General features: G+C 50.7%; 1 protein-coding gene across 4 annotated transcripts in view; it reads left to right on the top strand.

The window, feature by feature from the left end:
• PAX2 (paired box 2) overlaps positions 1 to 16,701 on the top strand; it is a 90,018-nt gene that overhangs the window by 36,388 nt on the left and 36,929 nt on the right. For 3 of the 4 annotated variants that reach the window (XM_080643232.1, XM_080643234.1, XM_080643233.1), the window contains exons 5-7: positions 5,429 to 5,514; positions 7,147 to 7,266; positions 13,010 to 13,078. In XM_080643232.1, the coding sequence (XP_080499358.1) occupies positions 5,429 to 5,514; positions 7,147 to 7,266; positions 13,010 to 13,078 (275 nt within the window). The remainder of the gene's footprint in view (positions 1 to 5,428; positions 5,515 to 7,146; positions 7,267 to 13,009; positions 13,079 to 16,701) is intronic. The other variant, XM_080643235.1, reaches the window with a different exon arrangement.

Here is a 16,701-nt window from a genome sequence, read left to right as displayed (position 1 = left end):
AAAAGTTCCCGGTCTGCCTGGCTGTAATGAGATTTTTGAACTTTGCGTGGCGATCAATGAGAGGAATATTATTGGCCTGGAGAATTGATATACCTGCTCTCAGTGGCTTGTTCTGCTCCCAGGCTGCCCCGGCCCCCCAGGTGTACGATTCCAGCAGACACTTAACCTTTTTTACAGTGTCATCGGGCTAAAAGGAATCTAATAGTGACACAGGACTTGTGCTCAGCACTCTGCCACTATTGCTTTCCTGTCACAAATAATTTATAGCCTTCTATTTCCATCCCTGAGTCTGCACCCCAGCCCTGCCTCCCACTTTCCCCCAGCTCCCAGAAATCAATAAACTCACACAGCCACACTGGGACTTCAGGGTGCAAGGAGACAGACAGACAGACAGACAGACAGACAGACAAAGAAGAGAGACAGAGAGAAGGGCAGAGAAAGTGAAACACAGAAGAAAGGATGAGAGAAGGAGGAAGAAGAGGGTGTTGAGCCAGAGAAGGATTAAGAATGTCCCCACTGCTTCCTTAGAATGTTGAGGGCTTCTGTGTTTCTTCATGAGTTTAACAAACTATTACTAGGCGACTGGTTACATGCTTTCATTCTAACTCACAGAGCCCCTAGACTGGTTCCCTCTCCTCTTGGTAGGAGCTGAAGGCTTCCTGGGAATTTACCCAAGATGGAGTGATTCCACCTGCCTTGTCATCCTTTACTGTAAAGCTCAACCTGGTCTCTCTTGGGTCCAGAAGAAGCTGCTGCTCATATTGCCTACAGATCCACCCCCAGGCAGGGGTCCCCAGTCTGTCTTCTCTGATGCAACCTGTTTTGGGGTCAGGCTAATGACACCTGCTGCTGCTATTTCCTATCTTCTCAGTGTCTCTGTAGCAGCTGCATTGACCAGACTGGGGCATGGTGGGCTGGGAGGCCTCCTGCCTGCACCTGGCTCAGCCCCTAAATAGAAAACAGCCAGGCCTAGGGGTCACCCATGGGAATACTCCTACTATTTGTTGTTATTATTATAGGTAGCACTTGTCGAGCCAAGCATCATACTAATTGTTCTCCATGAGTTATCACCTTTAATCCTCACTATAGTCCTAGGAAGTAAATAGTACTATTATTTTATTATACAGGCGAGGGTTTCAAAGGCAATAAGTAACAAGAGCTGGGACTCAGACTGAGCCCTTTGTCCCTTTGCTCTAGTCATACTCCTGTTAGTGTGGGAGACGCTAACTGCCTGAAGTCCCCACGCTGGGCCCCGACAGAGCCCTGGAGGTTCCAGGAAAGTTAGCAGAGAAAGAACACCCCTGTGGAAAAAAGCATGCTGGAAAAAGAAGCAGGGAGCAGGCACCCTGACAGGGCAGTCTTTCCAGAAACATGAAATCTCCCAGCCCCCAACCATAGAGATGTGCTCTCCAGGGCTCCCGACTGCACCCTCCAAAGACCCATATGCTGGACTTACTTGACTTTCCAGGCCAAACCTGCCTGGGACCCTGGAAGCCATAGAGGTGTCTGGCTGTCTGTAGGGCCAAGAATGAAAAAGAATTGGAGGAAGAGGAGGAGGAACTGGGGGAAATAGTATCAAGCAGTCACCCAAGGCAACTGCTTCTCTCCATCCTTTTAACCTCTCGTGATATTCCTGTGAGTTGTTGGCTTGTGTATGAGATGCAGGAGGGCAATGGCTGACCATCAGGTTCCCACAATCCCAGTTCTTAAATTCCCTGAGATCAGCTCTGGATCTTGCAAATGCCCACAGCCCAGAGGGTATGGGTGGACACCAAGAGTATTAGTGAGTAACTCACAGCAGGCAACCTGCCCAGCTCCTCTCCTAGGCACCACCGAGCCACTGTCATGGAGTAGTGCTTTCCATCACTTGCTGCCTCAGCTAAGTCTGCACCTGTGCCCCAGGGGTCAGAGGCACTGGATAACAAAGACAGAAACTCCACAAGGCCAGCCGTTATCTGTCTCATCCAGCCCCAGCTCTGAGGCTTCCTTAGTCCAGAACCCATCGGCCCTCAAGCCAGAGCCACCCACAGGTCAGTGAGATCCCAGAAGCTGTTGCTGCAATGAATTAGAAGCAGCTGCTCCGAACTGTTCCACCTCTTTCTAGGCCTTTCCTATAGACCAGTCTACACTGCCCTTAGCTACTCCAGTCTTTCCCATAGTGATTATGCTCCAAACATAATCCCCCTCCCCCCCACAACTCTTGGGAGATGACCTTGCCTTCTTGCTCTAAGAGAAAAAATATCCTTTCCAAAGCATTTGACTCCCTCAAAACATGCCATCTCTCCCTAATTACTCCCCTATGTTCTCCCTTGTTTTGCCTTGCTCTCACCAGCATTCACAATCTCTTAGCCAACTTCAATCTCTCCCTCTTCACAGGCTTTTCCTCCTCAGCCTAAAGACTTATCCAGGTCTCCACTACCTTAAAAAGCCTTCCCTCCACTCAGTTCACTGCCCCTGGCTTCCACACCATTCTCTCCTTTCCTCCTATGCACTTCCTAACCTCTTTTTCTCTGGCTCCTTCCCTTTGTTTATATTGCTCTCCCCAAGGTCACTAGTAGTCACTAAAATCCCCAAATCTATGCCCTTCTTATTCCCAATTCCCTCCAATCCTCATGTCACTGTTGACACTGTGGGTTATGTTCTTTATGGAAACATTCTTCTCTGTTGAGTTCGGTGAAACTGCGGATCTTGGTTCTGCCCTTTCCTGTGTGGCCAGCTCTGACCCCTTGGCAAGGTCAGGTTCCTTTTCCCAGTCTTTGAAAATGGTGTCCACTTCTCATGCCTCTTGAACCTCTCAACACTCCTCTCCTTGACAACCTTCTAAATCCATATCTGCTGTGCCAGCTGGGTGTGGGCGTGTCCACCTGGACACTCCTCCCCCACCTGATGCTGCATGTCTAGGACCAACATCCCCACATGCATCCCTCTTCCTGACAGTGGTACAAACCACCAGCTTTTCATTTACCAGACTTGGGTCTCTAGAGCTATGATAGATTCCAGTTAATTGACAAATCCTGGCCATTTTGCCTTCACCATATCTTGCAAATTCTTTCCTTTCTTTCCTGAGATCAGCCCCTCATCGCCTCCTGCCTCTATACTGCTTTACCAGAATCAGTTTGTATGTGCCCCCTCTAGTTTAGAAATCGCTCATGGGCCTGAGACCCTCTAAACCTGGTTCTCATTTATTGGGGAAAGTGTGACAAAAGCATACACTTTTGAGACTGAATTCTAACTCTACCCTAACTGGCAGTGTAGTCTCCAGTAAGCTTCTTAACCTCTGTCAGCTTTGGTTTTCAATCTGCAAATTGAGGATAATAGTATACACCTTGGAGGTTGTCAGAATTAACACTGGTGTATATAAGTGTTAATTGGCTTGTGTACGAGATGCAGGAGGGCAGTGGCTGACCATCAGGTTTCCACAATCCCAGTTCTTAAATTCTCCAAGATCAGCACTGGATCTTGCAAATGCCCACAGCCCAGAGGGTATGGGTGGACACCAAGAATATTAGTGAGTAACTCACAGCAGGCAACCTGCCCAGCTCCTCTCCCAGGCACCACCGAGCCACTGTCAGGGAGTAGTGCTTTTCTATCACTTGCTGCCTCAGCTAAGTCTGCACCTGTGCCCCAGGGGTCAGAAGCACTGGATAACAAAGACAGAAACTCCACAAGGCCAGCAATTCAATATTATATGAATTGCATATAATATTGACACATAATAGATGCTCAGTAAGTGGGAAAATCACAATTCTCATCACTTCCAAGTTTGCAGCCTTATTTCCTCTCCTCCCTTACATACCTCCCCTGTTTTGGCTGACTGGTCTGGGCATGAGCCCCTAAAACATCAGGTTCATTTGGCTCCCATGCTTTGATTCTACCCCCCTCCAACACCTGATTATAATGTTTCACCTTCTGCTTCTTTGTTCATCTTAGAATCATGTTTTTTAATGGAGAAAGAGACCTTAGAGATCCTGTAGTCCAAGCATGTCAAACTCGCAGCCGGCGGGCTGCACGCCTCAGTATATACAGTACGAGGCATGCGGCCTGCTGGCCACGAGTTTGACATGCTTGCTGTAGGCTAAGCTTTTTAGGCTAAAAACAAACAAACAAACAAAAACACCCTGAAGCCCAGAGAAGTAGAACGATGAGCCCAAAGCTATGTAGCCAACAAACGGCAGAGTCAGAAGCAGGGCTTGGGGCCCCTGCCATGTAGCCCAGTGCCCTGTGCACCATCCTCCGTGCCTCTGGTTCCTCTATGTATCTGTATGTTTAGCCCTACTCTGCTTTGAAGCGCTACATAAAGTTTCACCTCCTCAGTGACTTCTCTCCCGATCACCCTGCCCGCAAGGGGGATGATTCCTTTTGGCACTTACAGCTTGGCCCCCTTGGAGTTTCTTGGCTTTCTTTGAGTGTGTGTCTTCCTTCCCTAACTTTATATCCAGCACTTTCAGGCAAGGGCCTTAGTTCTGTTGCCTGGCAGCGCTCAGTAAAAGCTGGTTAGAGAGGAGTGCACTCATGGCTTACGACTTACCTGCTGGTTGAAGTGAACTTGGATCACACACATTTCTGCAGGGAGGAGCAACACTGTTGGAAAAAGTGCTTCCCCGGGCACCTAATTTGGCCCGTAAATGGAAGGGAGCATTCCTCAGTCCTGGCCCCAAGGTTGGCCTTCTGTGTCACATAGCCCTTGGTCCTTCGATCACTGACAAGCCAGCTCATCCCCAGTCCTGGGTTGTTTGACTCACCCCAGAGTGCACAGTGGGGGGCACCAGGCTTTTCAACTAGCCTGGTAAAGAAGCTCTGATCCAAGTAGGACCTCAGAAAAGGTGGCCATCAGGCCAGCGAGCTGGACAGGGACAGAGTAGTACATGATAAGTTGTTCAGGGCCTGACATCTGGCAAAGGGATCATGCGCTGTGTTGGAATCCTGGGGACCAAAGGGTCACCTGTAACGTAGCCCTTCCCTGGTTACTTCTCCTTGGCTCAGTAAATGGGGAAATTTCGCCCCCTCCCTCAGCTCTGGAGTTGTGTGGTACAGCCCCAATAGGAAAGCCAGCTCCAAAATGATCTTCAGGTCTAGGGAGTCCTGCTCCCAGGAAGAGATTTGTATGTGATTAGGAAAGGGGAAGGGGGGAGTCCCCACCCCCACAAAGGGGAAGGGTGCTGTGCTCTACTCACTCTGCTGCCCCAGTACCTGCTACCAAAAATCAAGCTGCACTTCTGATGATGCACACATGGCAGGACAGAGGCAGATGGCCTCCACCCAGAGCAAACAGGAAGGAAAGCATGCCTTGTAGCAGTCAGTGAGGGCAGGGGTGCAGGGAGCAGATGAGCGAGGAAGGAGCTGAGGGGCTGGTCTCTGCAGGTCTGTGCTAGAGTTGCTGGGGAAAGAGGGCCATGTGATGTGTGATGCTGTTGTGATGCTGTTGCAGGATCATCCGGACCAAAGTTCAGCAGCCTTTTCACCCAACACCGGATGGGGCTGGGACCGGAGTGACTGCACCTGGCCACACCATTGGTAAGAGGGCTCAGGGAAGCTGGGCTGGGGGGTGGGGGGCGGGATCAGGGCCCCACCTGAGAAAGCTGGATATGCAGCTCCGCCCCAGAACTATTTTTTCCCCAATTTGCACTCTCTGAGCTCCTAGAGGCTCAGGGGTCTCCTTGAGAGAGACTAGCTCACTGGGATCCCTACCCCTCTCTCCATATCTACCTATCTCTTCCCTCCCTATTAATATTTCCCCTTTAGCATAGCTTCTCCTCCCCTTCCCCCTTCTCCATCTTTTGTTTTTATCTGATCCTGTCTTCCTACTTGTCCCTCTTTTTTTCATATCTACTATCGTACTCCATTTTTGTTTTGCTTTTAATTTCTAAAATTATCATTCTCTTCTCCTCCCTTCTCTCCCTTCTTCTCTCCTCTCCCCCCTCCCCTTCTCCTTCTCTTTCTCTTTCTCTTTCTCTTTCTCCTTCTCCTTCTCCTTCTCTTTCTCTTTCTCTTTCTCCTTCTTCTCTTTCTCTTCCTCTCTCTCTCTCTCTCTCTCTCTCTCTCTCTCTCTCTCTCTCTCTTTCTCTCTTTCCTCATCTCTGTATGTGAGGCTCTGGGTTTGTTCCTCTGTCTCTCTCCCTCCCTCTTCATAGCCTGTCTCTTTTGATCTCTGTCTCTCTGTCATCCACTTGGTAACTCTTTGCCTCTCTCCAACCTCCTTATTTATGGATCCTTGCTCATGGCCTTCCAGAGACATGACCCAAGGCCATACCAAAACACCTGCTAACATTCCTACCACCCCCCAATCATACAGTCTTCCCTTTGGCCCAAGGGTGCTTGGTACCAGGTATTGAGCTGGGATGTGATCAAACTTTTCCTGTTGCCCCTCTTGGCAGCTGTCCCCTGCTATCTTGACTAGCAGGAAGTAGAATGGCAGGTCCCAGCCCTCCTGGAGTTGGCAGGATCTGTTGTTTACTAGGCCTGTATTACAGCGTGTGCTAGGAAGGAGGGTTGGGCTGGGCTGTACCTGAGTAGATCATTACAGGGTGAATGTGTTCACTAGTCTGTGCCTGGAGCGGGGAATGAGGAACTTCTCAAGTGATTTCAAGACCAGAAGCAACTGGGAGAGAAGAGCTATGCACTCCTAGAGAATATCAGGACCATTCTTGTGTCTCCTAGGGATTCAGAGACAGATCTTAGAAAGCCATAGACTCTAAATCAGGATTGGTAAAGACTCAGCCCAGGAGACTAAGAGGCAGTGAAATGCAGTTTGTTTAGGGTTTTCCTGGCCCCAGGGATTGAATGAGCTGTGCAAGGAGGCCTCCTAGGAACTGTGCTCACTACAAGACTGCTGAGTCACTTTTTAGGTTGAGTCAGCTTTGGGTTTCCATTCATCTTCAGGGGAGTGAGTTCAAGGCACCAGTGACCTCTATAGGTCTGCAGAGAAGGCTTGGGTTGACTGGTCACCACTCAGTCCAGGGCTGGACAGAGTGAATAGCCTGCTCTGTATGTAGCAATGCCTTCTCTCTTAAACCTCAGAGGAAGAAGGGGAATATGAGCTCCCCATCCCTCCTTATTTCCTCTGCTTCTCTCTGCCCCCAGCCTTGGGGCTTTGGCCTGCTATCACAACTGCTTTCCTGATGGCATTTCCTCCTTATTCTCATCCAGTTCCCAGTACGGCCTCTCCTCCTGTTTCCAGCGCCTCCAATGATCCAGTGGGATCCTACTCCATCAACGGGATCCTGGGGATCCCTCGCTCCAATGGCGAGAAGAGGAAACGTGATGAAGGTAGGGAGGAGGGAAGAGGCTTGGCTTCCCTATGCATGCTTTGTCCTTGGACTCAGAGCTCCGGTTTCGGCCCAGCCTCGCAGCTGCTCTGCTATGAGATCAGTTTTAGTGGCAAAGCCCAGGTCCCCCCACTGCCCTGCTGGCTCCTGGAGAGAGGGAGGCAGGCTGCTGGTGGGGCCATCAGCTTCACCATCTGCTCAGCAGCCTTGACTGCTCACCTTCCTCTGGGACTCACCCCCAATATCTCTGTGGGATTCCAGGAAGAGAAGCATGAACCATGTACCTTGGGAAGATTTTGGAGGCTGGGGGACATCTGGTCTCTGACCTGAGGATAAAAGGCCAATTTGCCTTGTCCTCACCTGATCCCAACCCATCAGGAGAGAGGGCAGTGATGTCACATACAGCTGATCCTAGTGTCCTTTCTCTGTGACACGTGGTCACTGGCCCCATTAAAATCAGTCAGGGAGCCGGACATGGGTTCCTCTCTGTGCTCTCCCATGGGAGGAGACACCACTCTGGCTTCTCTCTGGCCTTCCCTCATTCCTTGTAACACCTCATGGTGCAGCCAGCTGTTAAGCATGGAGGTAGAGAGGGAAATAAAAAGGAAGAGGAGAGGGGGAAAGGAGTAAGAGGAGAGAGTGGTGGCCATGAGCTTGGGAGAAGGTGTTTTTCATATGGATGACATTAGAGGTCCCTTGGTGACCATCTGCTTCCCTTATGATGCATGGCCAGGGTGCAGGGCTGGCAGGCCCTGGCAAACAGAGACACCAGTGCCTGGAACCTGCTTCTAGCCCCAAACTCATGGTCCCTTCTGGGGAGGCAGTAGCCTTCCGGTTTGGGGGGGTGTATGACTTTAAGGGTATTTTAAGGGTATGATTTTAAGGATACCATGAAATAGGCAGAATCCTCTAGAGATGAGCATAAAGGGGTGCCATATATTCCATTAGTCCAGATGGTCCCAATTTATACCTTTTATCTCTGCATTTGGCCAGTCAGCATCTCCTTTTTCTTTCAAAAATGTCCTGTTTAGACAATAAGTCATATAGTCATCCTAAGCCTAGATGAGCCCTTGAATTGGGGCAGCTTTGAGGGTAAGGAACAGAGAAAAGGGACAATGCTGAGGTTCCCTGGGACCCAGGAAAAGAGTATGAGAGCCCTGGCCTCCAGTAGAAGGGGCAGAGTGTAGGAGAGGCCTGGGTCTGGCAAGACAGTGATGACCTGGTGCTGGCCTCCTTCCAGAAGCCCTAATGGCCTCGTTTCACAGGGAAACAGCTTGTCTGGCTCTATTTCTCCTTCTTCCCAAATATCCAAACCCATTTGGCTGCCACGGCCTTTGCTACTCACTAAATTTCATTGTGGTTGTTTTGGCCACAGCCCCTGATGGGCAGGGGGAGGCTATGTGAAAGGTCCTTAATTCCAATTCTCCCTGAGGGTTTCCCACATTCAAGCCTTAGCCAAGCTTCCTGATACCCTCAGTGTTTGAAAGATTCTGCCCCAAACTCTAAGGGGTTTCTCCTTTTTTTTTTTTTTTAAATATATTTTATTGATTTTTTACAGAGAGGAAGAGAGAGGGATAGAAAGTTAGAAACATCAATGAGAGAGACATCGATCAGCTGCCTCCTGCACTCCCCCTACTGGGGATGTGCCCGCAACCCAGGTACATGCCCTTGACCGGAATCGAACCTGGGACCCTTTAGTCTGCAGGCCGACGCTCTATCCACTGAGCCAAACCGGTTAGGGCAAGGGGTTTCTCCTTTAATCGCTGCCCTGCATTTTTTAGAGTGAGAGATGTTCAGGAAGCCAGGGTAGGCCACAGACCCCCTCCCCTCTCTCTCCCATTGTCCTGTGGTGGGACACAAGCATGCTTTTTGCTTCCTGGGCTCCTATGGGCCATGGAAAGAGGCCAGGGGTAGGGAGGCACTGGCATGAGGCTGTGGCCACCCCAGCTTGGGTCTGGTTGGTCCAGAACAGAGTGCTCTCCTTTCTGAGCAATTGGTCACATTCATTGTTTCAAGTCAGTTTAATTCAGTGAACCCTTCCTGTGCGTTAATCACAAGAAAGGCTTGGTGCTATAGGGTCCCAAAGCAGAACAAGATATGATTCTTGTCCTTAAGGAGCTTACCGTCTAGTGGGGCGTGTAAAACATGTGAGCCCAGAGAGCAGAAAGGCCCATCAGATATCTGTGTTGTAGTGGAGGCCTGGGCTGCGGGCTATGGGAGCTCAGAGTGGGGAGAGAACAAACTCCAGGGAGGGCTGGTCTGTGAGGAGGGCCCTGAGGAATGGGTGAGGGGCATGTTCAAAGGCAATGGTGGTGTGAAATTCACTGCTGGACTTAGCCTTGTGACCAGAACGTTCTGTGATGAGAAAGTAGAGGGGCACTTTGGCTGTAATGAAAGGGCAGGAGGGGAAGTCATGGGAAATCAGGCTAAGTAATGGGTTAGGGTCGCAGATCAGGTCAAGACCAGATCATATAAGGCATTTGGACTTTTTCTGCAGGCATGAGTAGCCACCGAAAGTGTCTGAGCAGGAAGGGAAAAGGACAGGGCTGGGTTTGGGAAGTCATCCTCCAGTGGGGTGACAGTGGCGGCAGTGGGGAGACATCTTAGGAAGCAGTTGAACTCCTCTAGGTGAGGGACAGGGGCGTCTCCAAGTGTCCTGCTTAAACATTCACTCCCTGGGCCTAGCTGGGTGGCAGGAAGGATCAGAGGCCCTACTGCTTTTTTTTTTTGGAGGTGGGTGTGTGGAAGGGTTCTGTTGCCCTGACTCTCCCTCCTATTGACCAACCACAGATCAGAAAGAGCTGTCCTTTCCCTGGTAGAGCCTATAAGGGAGGCCAGTTCTCTCTGACCCCTCGTCCCCACACCACATACACTTGACCTATCGGACCCAGATGGGAAGAGAGGAAAAGAGAGAGCAAAGACAGACCTTCCACAGCCTGTACTCCCCCTCCCCCACTCTTGGTGCCTCTAAGCAGCCAGGCCCAGTTTGCATTAGTGAGCAGCTCAGATGATTAAGAATAGGGGAGATAATTATGTGTCAAGATGATGTAGCCCAACTCTGCAGTCAGGCCAAGGTAGCACAGCAGCTGGCAGGCCGGGAGCAGGAGGCAGCCTCCGGCCTGGGCTGCACAGACACCCAGGTGTGTCCTTTAGCTACTGGGCCAGCACTGCAGGCAAAAGAGAAAACTGGCTTGAGGAGCTGAGGGGCATTGGGATGGGAACAGGTATGCGTGTCAAGGGACTGAGGGAGTGGACAGACACATCTCCCTCCAGGAGAACCCTGATGCCTTGCCAGGATGGTCTTTTTTTTTTTTTGGCCCCTCTTATTGTGGCATCTCCCTAGGAGTGTCATACTCTGAGGGCAAGCTGTGAGCCTCTCTGTCCTCAAGGAAGCCACTCCCGCTCCTGCCTCTGGGTACAGTTCAGCCTATTCTTCAGCTCTAACAATGTCATGGTGTTGGGCATTAGCGAGGACAATCACTGCAGCGTGTGCTGGCGTTATTGGAGACAATCTCAGCAGTAGTTATTGGTGTTCACAGTGATAATACCCAGAGCATTATTGGCACTGGCACTTGGAATATGGACAGCGTTATTAGTATCTGCAGCAATCATATCTGTGGGGATATTAGTAAAGGGTCGATCAGCTGTGACTCTGGGGAAAAAGAAACTGACAGTGACTGTGAGTCCGCTTGAGACGCCTTCTCAGGCCTTGGCCTTTGGAAGGGTGGAAGAATCCCCAGACTTTCCTTTGAGAAATATGCTAGTCAAGGAGTTTGACCCCCCTAAACCCCAAGGGTCCAGGAGATCCCAGAATCAGACAGGTAGACAGGCTAGTGATAGATGAGTAAGTTATGTCACAAAGCCCCCACAAGATTGTCTGGGAAGGTAAAACTCTGTTGTGTACCTGTAAAAGCTTTACCTCTTTTTGGCTACAATTATGGCAGAGTATATTAGGGTCCTTTGAAGGATACTTCTTCCCTGAATGTGGCTTGTCTTGGCTTATGTGGCTGGAGGATAAAGAGACTTATATTTTTTCAGGCTGAAGAACCAAAGGCCTTTGCCTTCACCCAGTTGCTTTCAGCCATGGCCCAAAGCGTTGCTGTCCATTGGTGTTGTTGAAACACAGAGCAATTGCATAACCTGTCCAAAAATCCAAATGAAGTCATATGGTCTGAGTCTGTTAATCTGTGGGCGGGGAGGTGTGTTGGTCTCATCCTTTGACGTGTGGGATTGCAGGGGGCTGTGATTTTGCATTCCATTAATTAGGTGCACAATGAGTTGTGCAGTTGAGTGGTGCCAAACCGGTGCAGTTGTGCATTTGCAGGCAGGGCAGGTTGCACGGCTGCAAACAGCCGAGTCCTGTCACTGCCTTTATAGCTCCCTTCTGCTTTGGATGGAACCGTAACTGGAAGAAGCAGTTTATTTCCTTAGTTAGTTTCCCTCCTAGAGGTCCCCAAGTGTGTTGCTCAGGTTAGACTTGGAGCAAAGGAGGAAATGAAGCTGTAGAAACGAGCAACACCTATTCTGTCTAGGAGCCCTGGATCCAGGCAGGGGAAGGCTGCAGACTCCACCACCCCCCACCCCCAAAGGAGGATTTGGGATGGGGGCCAGCAGATAGTCCCTGAAGGGAGCATGAATGGGCAGTGTGACCAAGTTGGAAAGGTGTGAGCTCTGGAATCAGGCATAGCTGGGTTGGAACCCTAGTGCCTTGGTCAGGTCATTTAACCGTCATCAGCTTAGTCTTCTCCCCTATAAAGGGGAGACGGTAACAGCATTCACTTCACAGGGACTGTGGAAAGCACTACACGAGGTCATGGATATAGAATGCTGAGCCAATCCATCTTGGAAGATGGGTCACTGTGTTTCTGGGGAGGAAGACCTAATTAATTGGCAGGTTTAAGTTTTGAGAGAAAATGAAGTCATGTCAGGAAGAAACTTACTTGGGCAGAGCCTCCCTAGTCTTGGTGCGGCCCCTGTTAAGGAGGGGAGCTAGAGCAGTGGGGAAAAGATGTCAGCTCCCCATGTGGGATGGGGGGGGACATGTGTCTATCTCTGCTTACTCATTGGCTCTGCAGTTACCTAGTTGGGTCACATGTCCTCTCTTAGCATCCAAAGACATTTCAGTTGTATGTAAATAAATATAGGACCCCCTTCTTTCCTACCAGGGAGGCACCCCTCCCTCTATTCACTGCTGTGCATTTCTGCTCCCATGTGTAAGTTTACTTATTTACTTTGTTTATGGACATATATGTAATTTTTTTACATAATTTATGAAAGTGTATGTGTGTGTTTTCCAGCATTCTGAGATCTTCGGGTGGAAGGGGATGTAGAACGCCAGGCATTGGGCAGGCATGCAGCCTTCTGGATAGTGAATATATTTGAAGAGATGATCAGATGTGAGCAGCTGCATGTCTACAAGTGCTAGTGAACAGGGAGAACTCAAGCCAGGCCTGAGTGTGTTAGTGCCCATGGTCTGGAGGCACAGGGCCCCGTAGACATTACCCTGCATTCTGTTGGCAAATGGATGGGCTGTACTGAACCCGCCTCCAGGAGTGGCCTAGGACTCAAGGCAAGGGAGACAGGTTGGGAGCCCTTATACCCTCAGGCTCTATGGGAGTTGCCACTCAGCACCCTCATACCCTTTGAAGAAGAGCCTGGTCTCCCAATCTTGGGGTCTTGCCCCCTCTTCTATCTGCCTGTCTTTCGGGATCTCTCAGTGTCTGTCTGTCTCTCATTTGCTCTAGTCGAGGTATACACTGATCCTGCCCACATTAGAGGAGGTGGAGGTTTGCATCTGGTCTGGACTTTAAGAGGTATGGGGGCCAGAGGGAACATGGTGTGGGGGTCAGGGGAAATAGCTGGGGGTGGCGGTTAGAGACCAATAATAATAGAGTGGGTTCCTAAGGGCCAGTGAGCAGAAAAGGAGGAAGTGGCTCAAGCGTCCACTTGGGAAACCAAGAGGCTAACAGAATCTCAGGGCCTGGATCACTTTTTCCACGGGCCACTGCTGGGCGTGGGGGCTGAGACCCCAGTGGCCTGGAGGATCAGGCAGTCAGTGGATGGGGGGCACTTTTTCCAGCCCTTGGAAAAACAAAGACCAGATCGGGTAGTAAAACAAAAGCAAAGGAGACCTGGAAGCACCTGACAGCCCTAATTCATCACGGCCCAAGTTTTTTCCTGTGTTCCCATTATATTTGTTTGTAAAAGTGGAAATCAATTTTGAAGGTAATTTTCTGGAAAGAATGGAAGGGAGGTGGGAGGGCCGGATAAGGCAGAGATGGTAAAAGGAAAAATTTAGGCCAGGCACAGCCCAGGGGCAGCTCTTGGCAAGGTGAAAGAAAATTGCATATTCAATCTCCATCCATGAATCTCCCTCACTGCTGCCCGCCTCCTGCTTGAAAACAATGAAGGCTTTTTCCCAACGCTGGGCAGGGCCTCGGTATCAGCCTCACTTTAACTTCAGGGTCATTAATTCCCTGATTATTGAAGGAGAAGAGAGGGTTGTAGCATCGTCAATTCCAAAGGCACCCCCCATGTGATCAGGCCCTGGCTGGGGTGCGGTGGGGGACAGCCAGGGTGGGGTGAGGTGTTGTTTCAGAAGGGCAAAAGGAGGGAGGAAGTGGGGAGCCAACTGGACTGGGGGGAAGGAAGCCAGGAGGAGGGTAAAGAAGGCAGTCATTACTGCATACCTCTGTTGTGTTGTTATTGCAAATTAAAAGTAGCATGTTCCACTCCACAGCTATCTTTGGGGAGGGAGGGGCACCGAGGGAGGTGGGGGATCTTATCATTGCTTCTTCAGCAGACCAGCCGTGGTGTCACCGTGTGAGGTGACATTTGAATTTACAATTCCGCTGAGAAAAGCCATTAATTCACAAATTAACATTTCTCCCTCTCCCTCTCTCTTTAACACTCTCTCCCTCTCTCACATGGATGTGCAAGCAATTGAAAAGACAAAGGAAATAGCCTTAAGGAAGAGACTTTACTGCTAGTCTGTCTGTGCTGAGATTGCTCCCCCTGCTTCCAGATAGATAAACCAATTACCTGAGCGGCTCTGCTCCTGGCCGCCTGCGATCCGATCGCCTCCTTTTGTAGGCTGCCTCCCTGGCTGGATTACACTGGTGTATCTCATTAATGTAAACCAGGCGTGCCCTGGTCACCAGTCTCTCTTCCCCGCTCTCCTTCTGGAGGGGCAGCGGGAAGAGTGCTGGTGTCAGAAAAGGCAGGCAAGGAGGGCCCTCTGGAAGAGGAGAGGCTGCCGCTGCCCCGCTGGCCCGCCCCGGGACTTTGGGTGCAGCCTTCAGTCCTGGAGGAGGCTGATGGGGGAAGTCTGCAGGTGGGCACACCCTGGTAGGCTGGCATGGGCAGACATTTAGAGGCAGAAGCAGGAGCCAGAGCTGACTCTCTCAGGCCCACAGTGTCTGTCTTCTGTGGCCTTTTGGTCCAGCTGCAGGGGGCTGGTGGAAACAGAGAAGGATCTGAGCATTCCTGCAAGGGAAGAGCTTGGGGAGGTTTCGCTAAGCACATACCATCTTAGTGGGCCAGGGTTCAGCCTGAAGGAGCTGGGAGGGTGCCGAGGAGGGCCCAGAAGGCACAATGAAGTTGTACTATGTTGGGTAAGCAAAACGAGGTCTCACTGATTCCTTAACCTAAACCCTGCACTTGGGCACAGTTATGTGTGTTCACCACCTAATCCTCACACACACACACACACACACACACCATTTGATTGGTTTTAAAGAATCCCCACCAGGAGTGTGGACCTGGGGTGGCGTGCCCTCAGAGCTCTGAAGTGAGCTCACACGCTGGGCAAAGAACCATGGAGCCTCCTTTTGCTTCCACTGTCCTCTGGGCCCTGGCCAGGCCCCGTAAGAAAGCATTATATTGGCAGAGGGAAGCCAAGCAGAGTTTGAGTTTCTCCAAGGACGGGTGCTCTGTGGGTTACTGCCAGAATGATATGATTTCACATGCACTTTACTACCCAGCACGGGCCACACACTGCCCCTTGTGAGGCACGTCCTAGGGAAGCCCAGAAACCAAGTCCGCAGGAAGGTAACCAGCCACCTAGACAAGTGCCTGAGTTTAACTGCATTAACAAAGCTCACCCTGTATTCATTTCCCAACAAATATTCAAACCCTGGCTAATGTCCACTCTAGGCTAAGAAAGAGCTAAGGTTCAAAGGTCCGCATTCACTAAGACACCAAAAAAAATCCACTTATGAGCACATATTTGTTGTTATGATTATATCTTCCCAGTAAACTGGGAAATCAGGCCGTTCATGCTGAGGGGGGAATTTTTCTATCATAGTTGGATCGAAAATTTTAGCCAAACTGTAGGCAATGTTGGCCGTGAGCCCGTTGAACACTGACCATGTCATTATACAGAGGTGGGTGTAGGGCATGTCGATGTGTTAATAAGGCTTGCACCTTGGGGCCTGTGCACACATGGGCTGACTTTCCTCTGTGGAGAAGGACTGGGGTTAGCCAGGGTGGTGTGGAGCTGACATGGGTGCACGAATTTGTACATAAATCCCTGAGTTTAAACCAGAGACTTCAGTCAAATCATTAACTACCTCAGGCTCCTAACCAGTTCATGCTGTTGTAGATAAAGAATTATATTTCCTTGTTTGAGGAAGTTTGTTGCGATTTAGCACAAAAGAGCTCTTTTTTTTCTTTCATAAAATGCCAAAATGTTAAAATAGGTGGACCCCAGCCCCCAGGAGAGAATGTACAGATTAGCAGTAGAGGGGCCTGCGTGCATCCCTCTACCACTGGAAGTTAGGGGAGTGAGAGGTGTATTACAATTTTCTCAGCCAAGGCATCTGTGTGTTCCTGGGCATGTGTTTGCACACCCACCTTGTCAGACTGTCTTCAAACCCTAGTCTTCCACTTGGCAACTACCTGCCGCCCTGCAGGTAGGCCTCATTCTCCTTCCCCCACCCGGCAAGGGCACCAAGCGAGAAATGAGAAATCCGCTGCCTCAGCGCTGCCCTTCTCCCCCAGGCATGGGCTGTGTGGGCAGGAGGGAGGGGCCCGGCCCTGACGCTGTCCCCCAGGCCCTGCTGCTAGTAGGCTGGCCTCCCTGAGCAACTCCTCCTTTGCAGGCCAGCAGGCAACTGAGAAGGGCAGGGGCATGGGGACCCCTTGGGAAAAGGATTCGGAGAGAAGGTAGGCTGGATTTGGAGACCCACGATTGCTGCCCCACAGAGGAATGGGTCCTAGCAACCTTCCCGACCACTGTGGGCTGCACAAGGAACCCTGGAGCCCAGAGAAGGACTCCCCTCCTGCCTGCCTTCCTCAGGGCCATGGTGGCTGGAAGGCTCCCCAGGACCTTCCCCATCCTGCCCTGTGGGGGTGGAGAAGCAAGGAGGGTTGGGGGAGGGCTGGGAGATGATCACGAGCCTCAGAGCCGAGTTGCAGTGGAGCCAGTAATTCAAAC

This window comes from Plecotus auritus (assembly GCF_963455305.1).
Source record: "Plecotus auritus genome assembly, chromosome: 9".
In the NCBI taxonomy this organism is placed as follows: domain Eukaryota; kingdom Metazoa; phylum Chordata; class Mammalia; order Chiroptera; family Vespertilionidae; genus Plecotus; species Plecotus auritus.
This window is presented reverse-complemented; position numbering and strand designations above follow the sequence as displayed.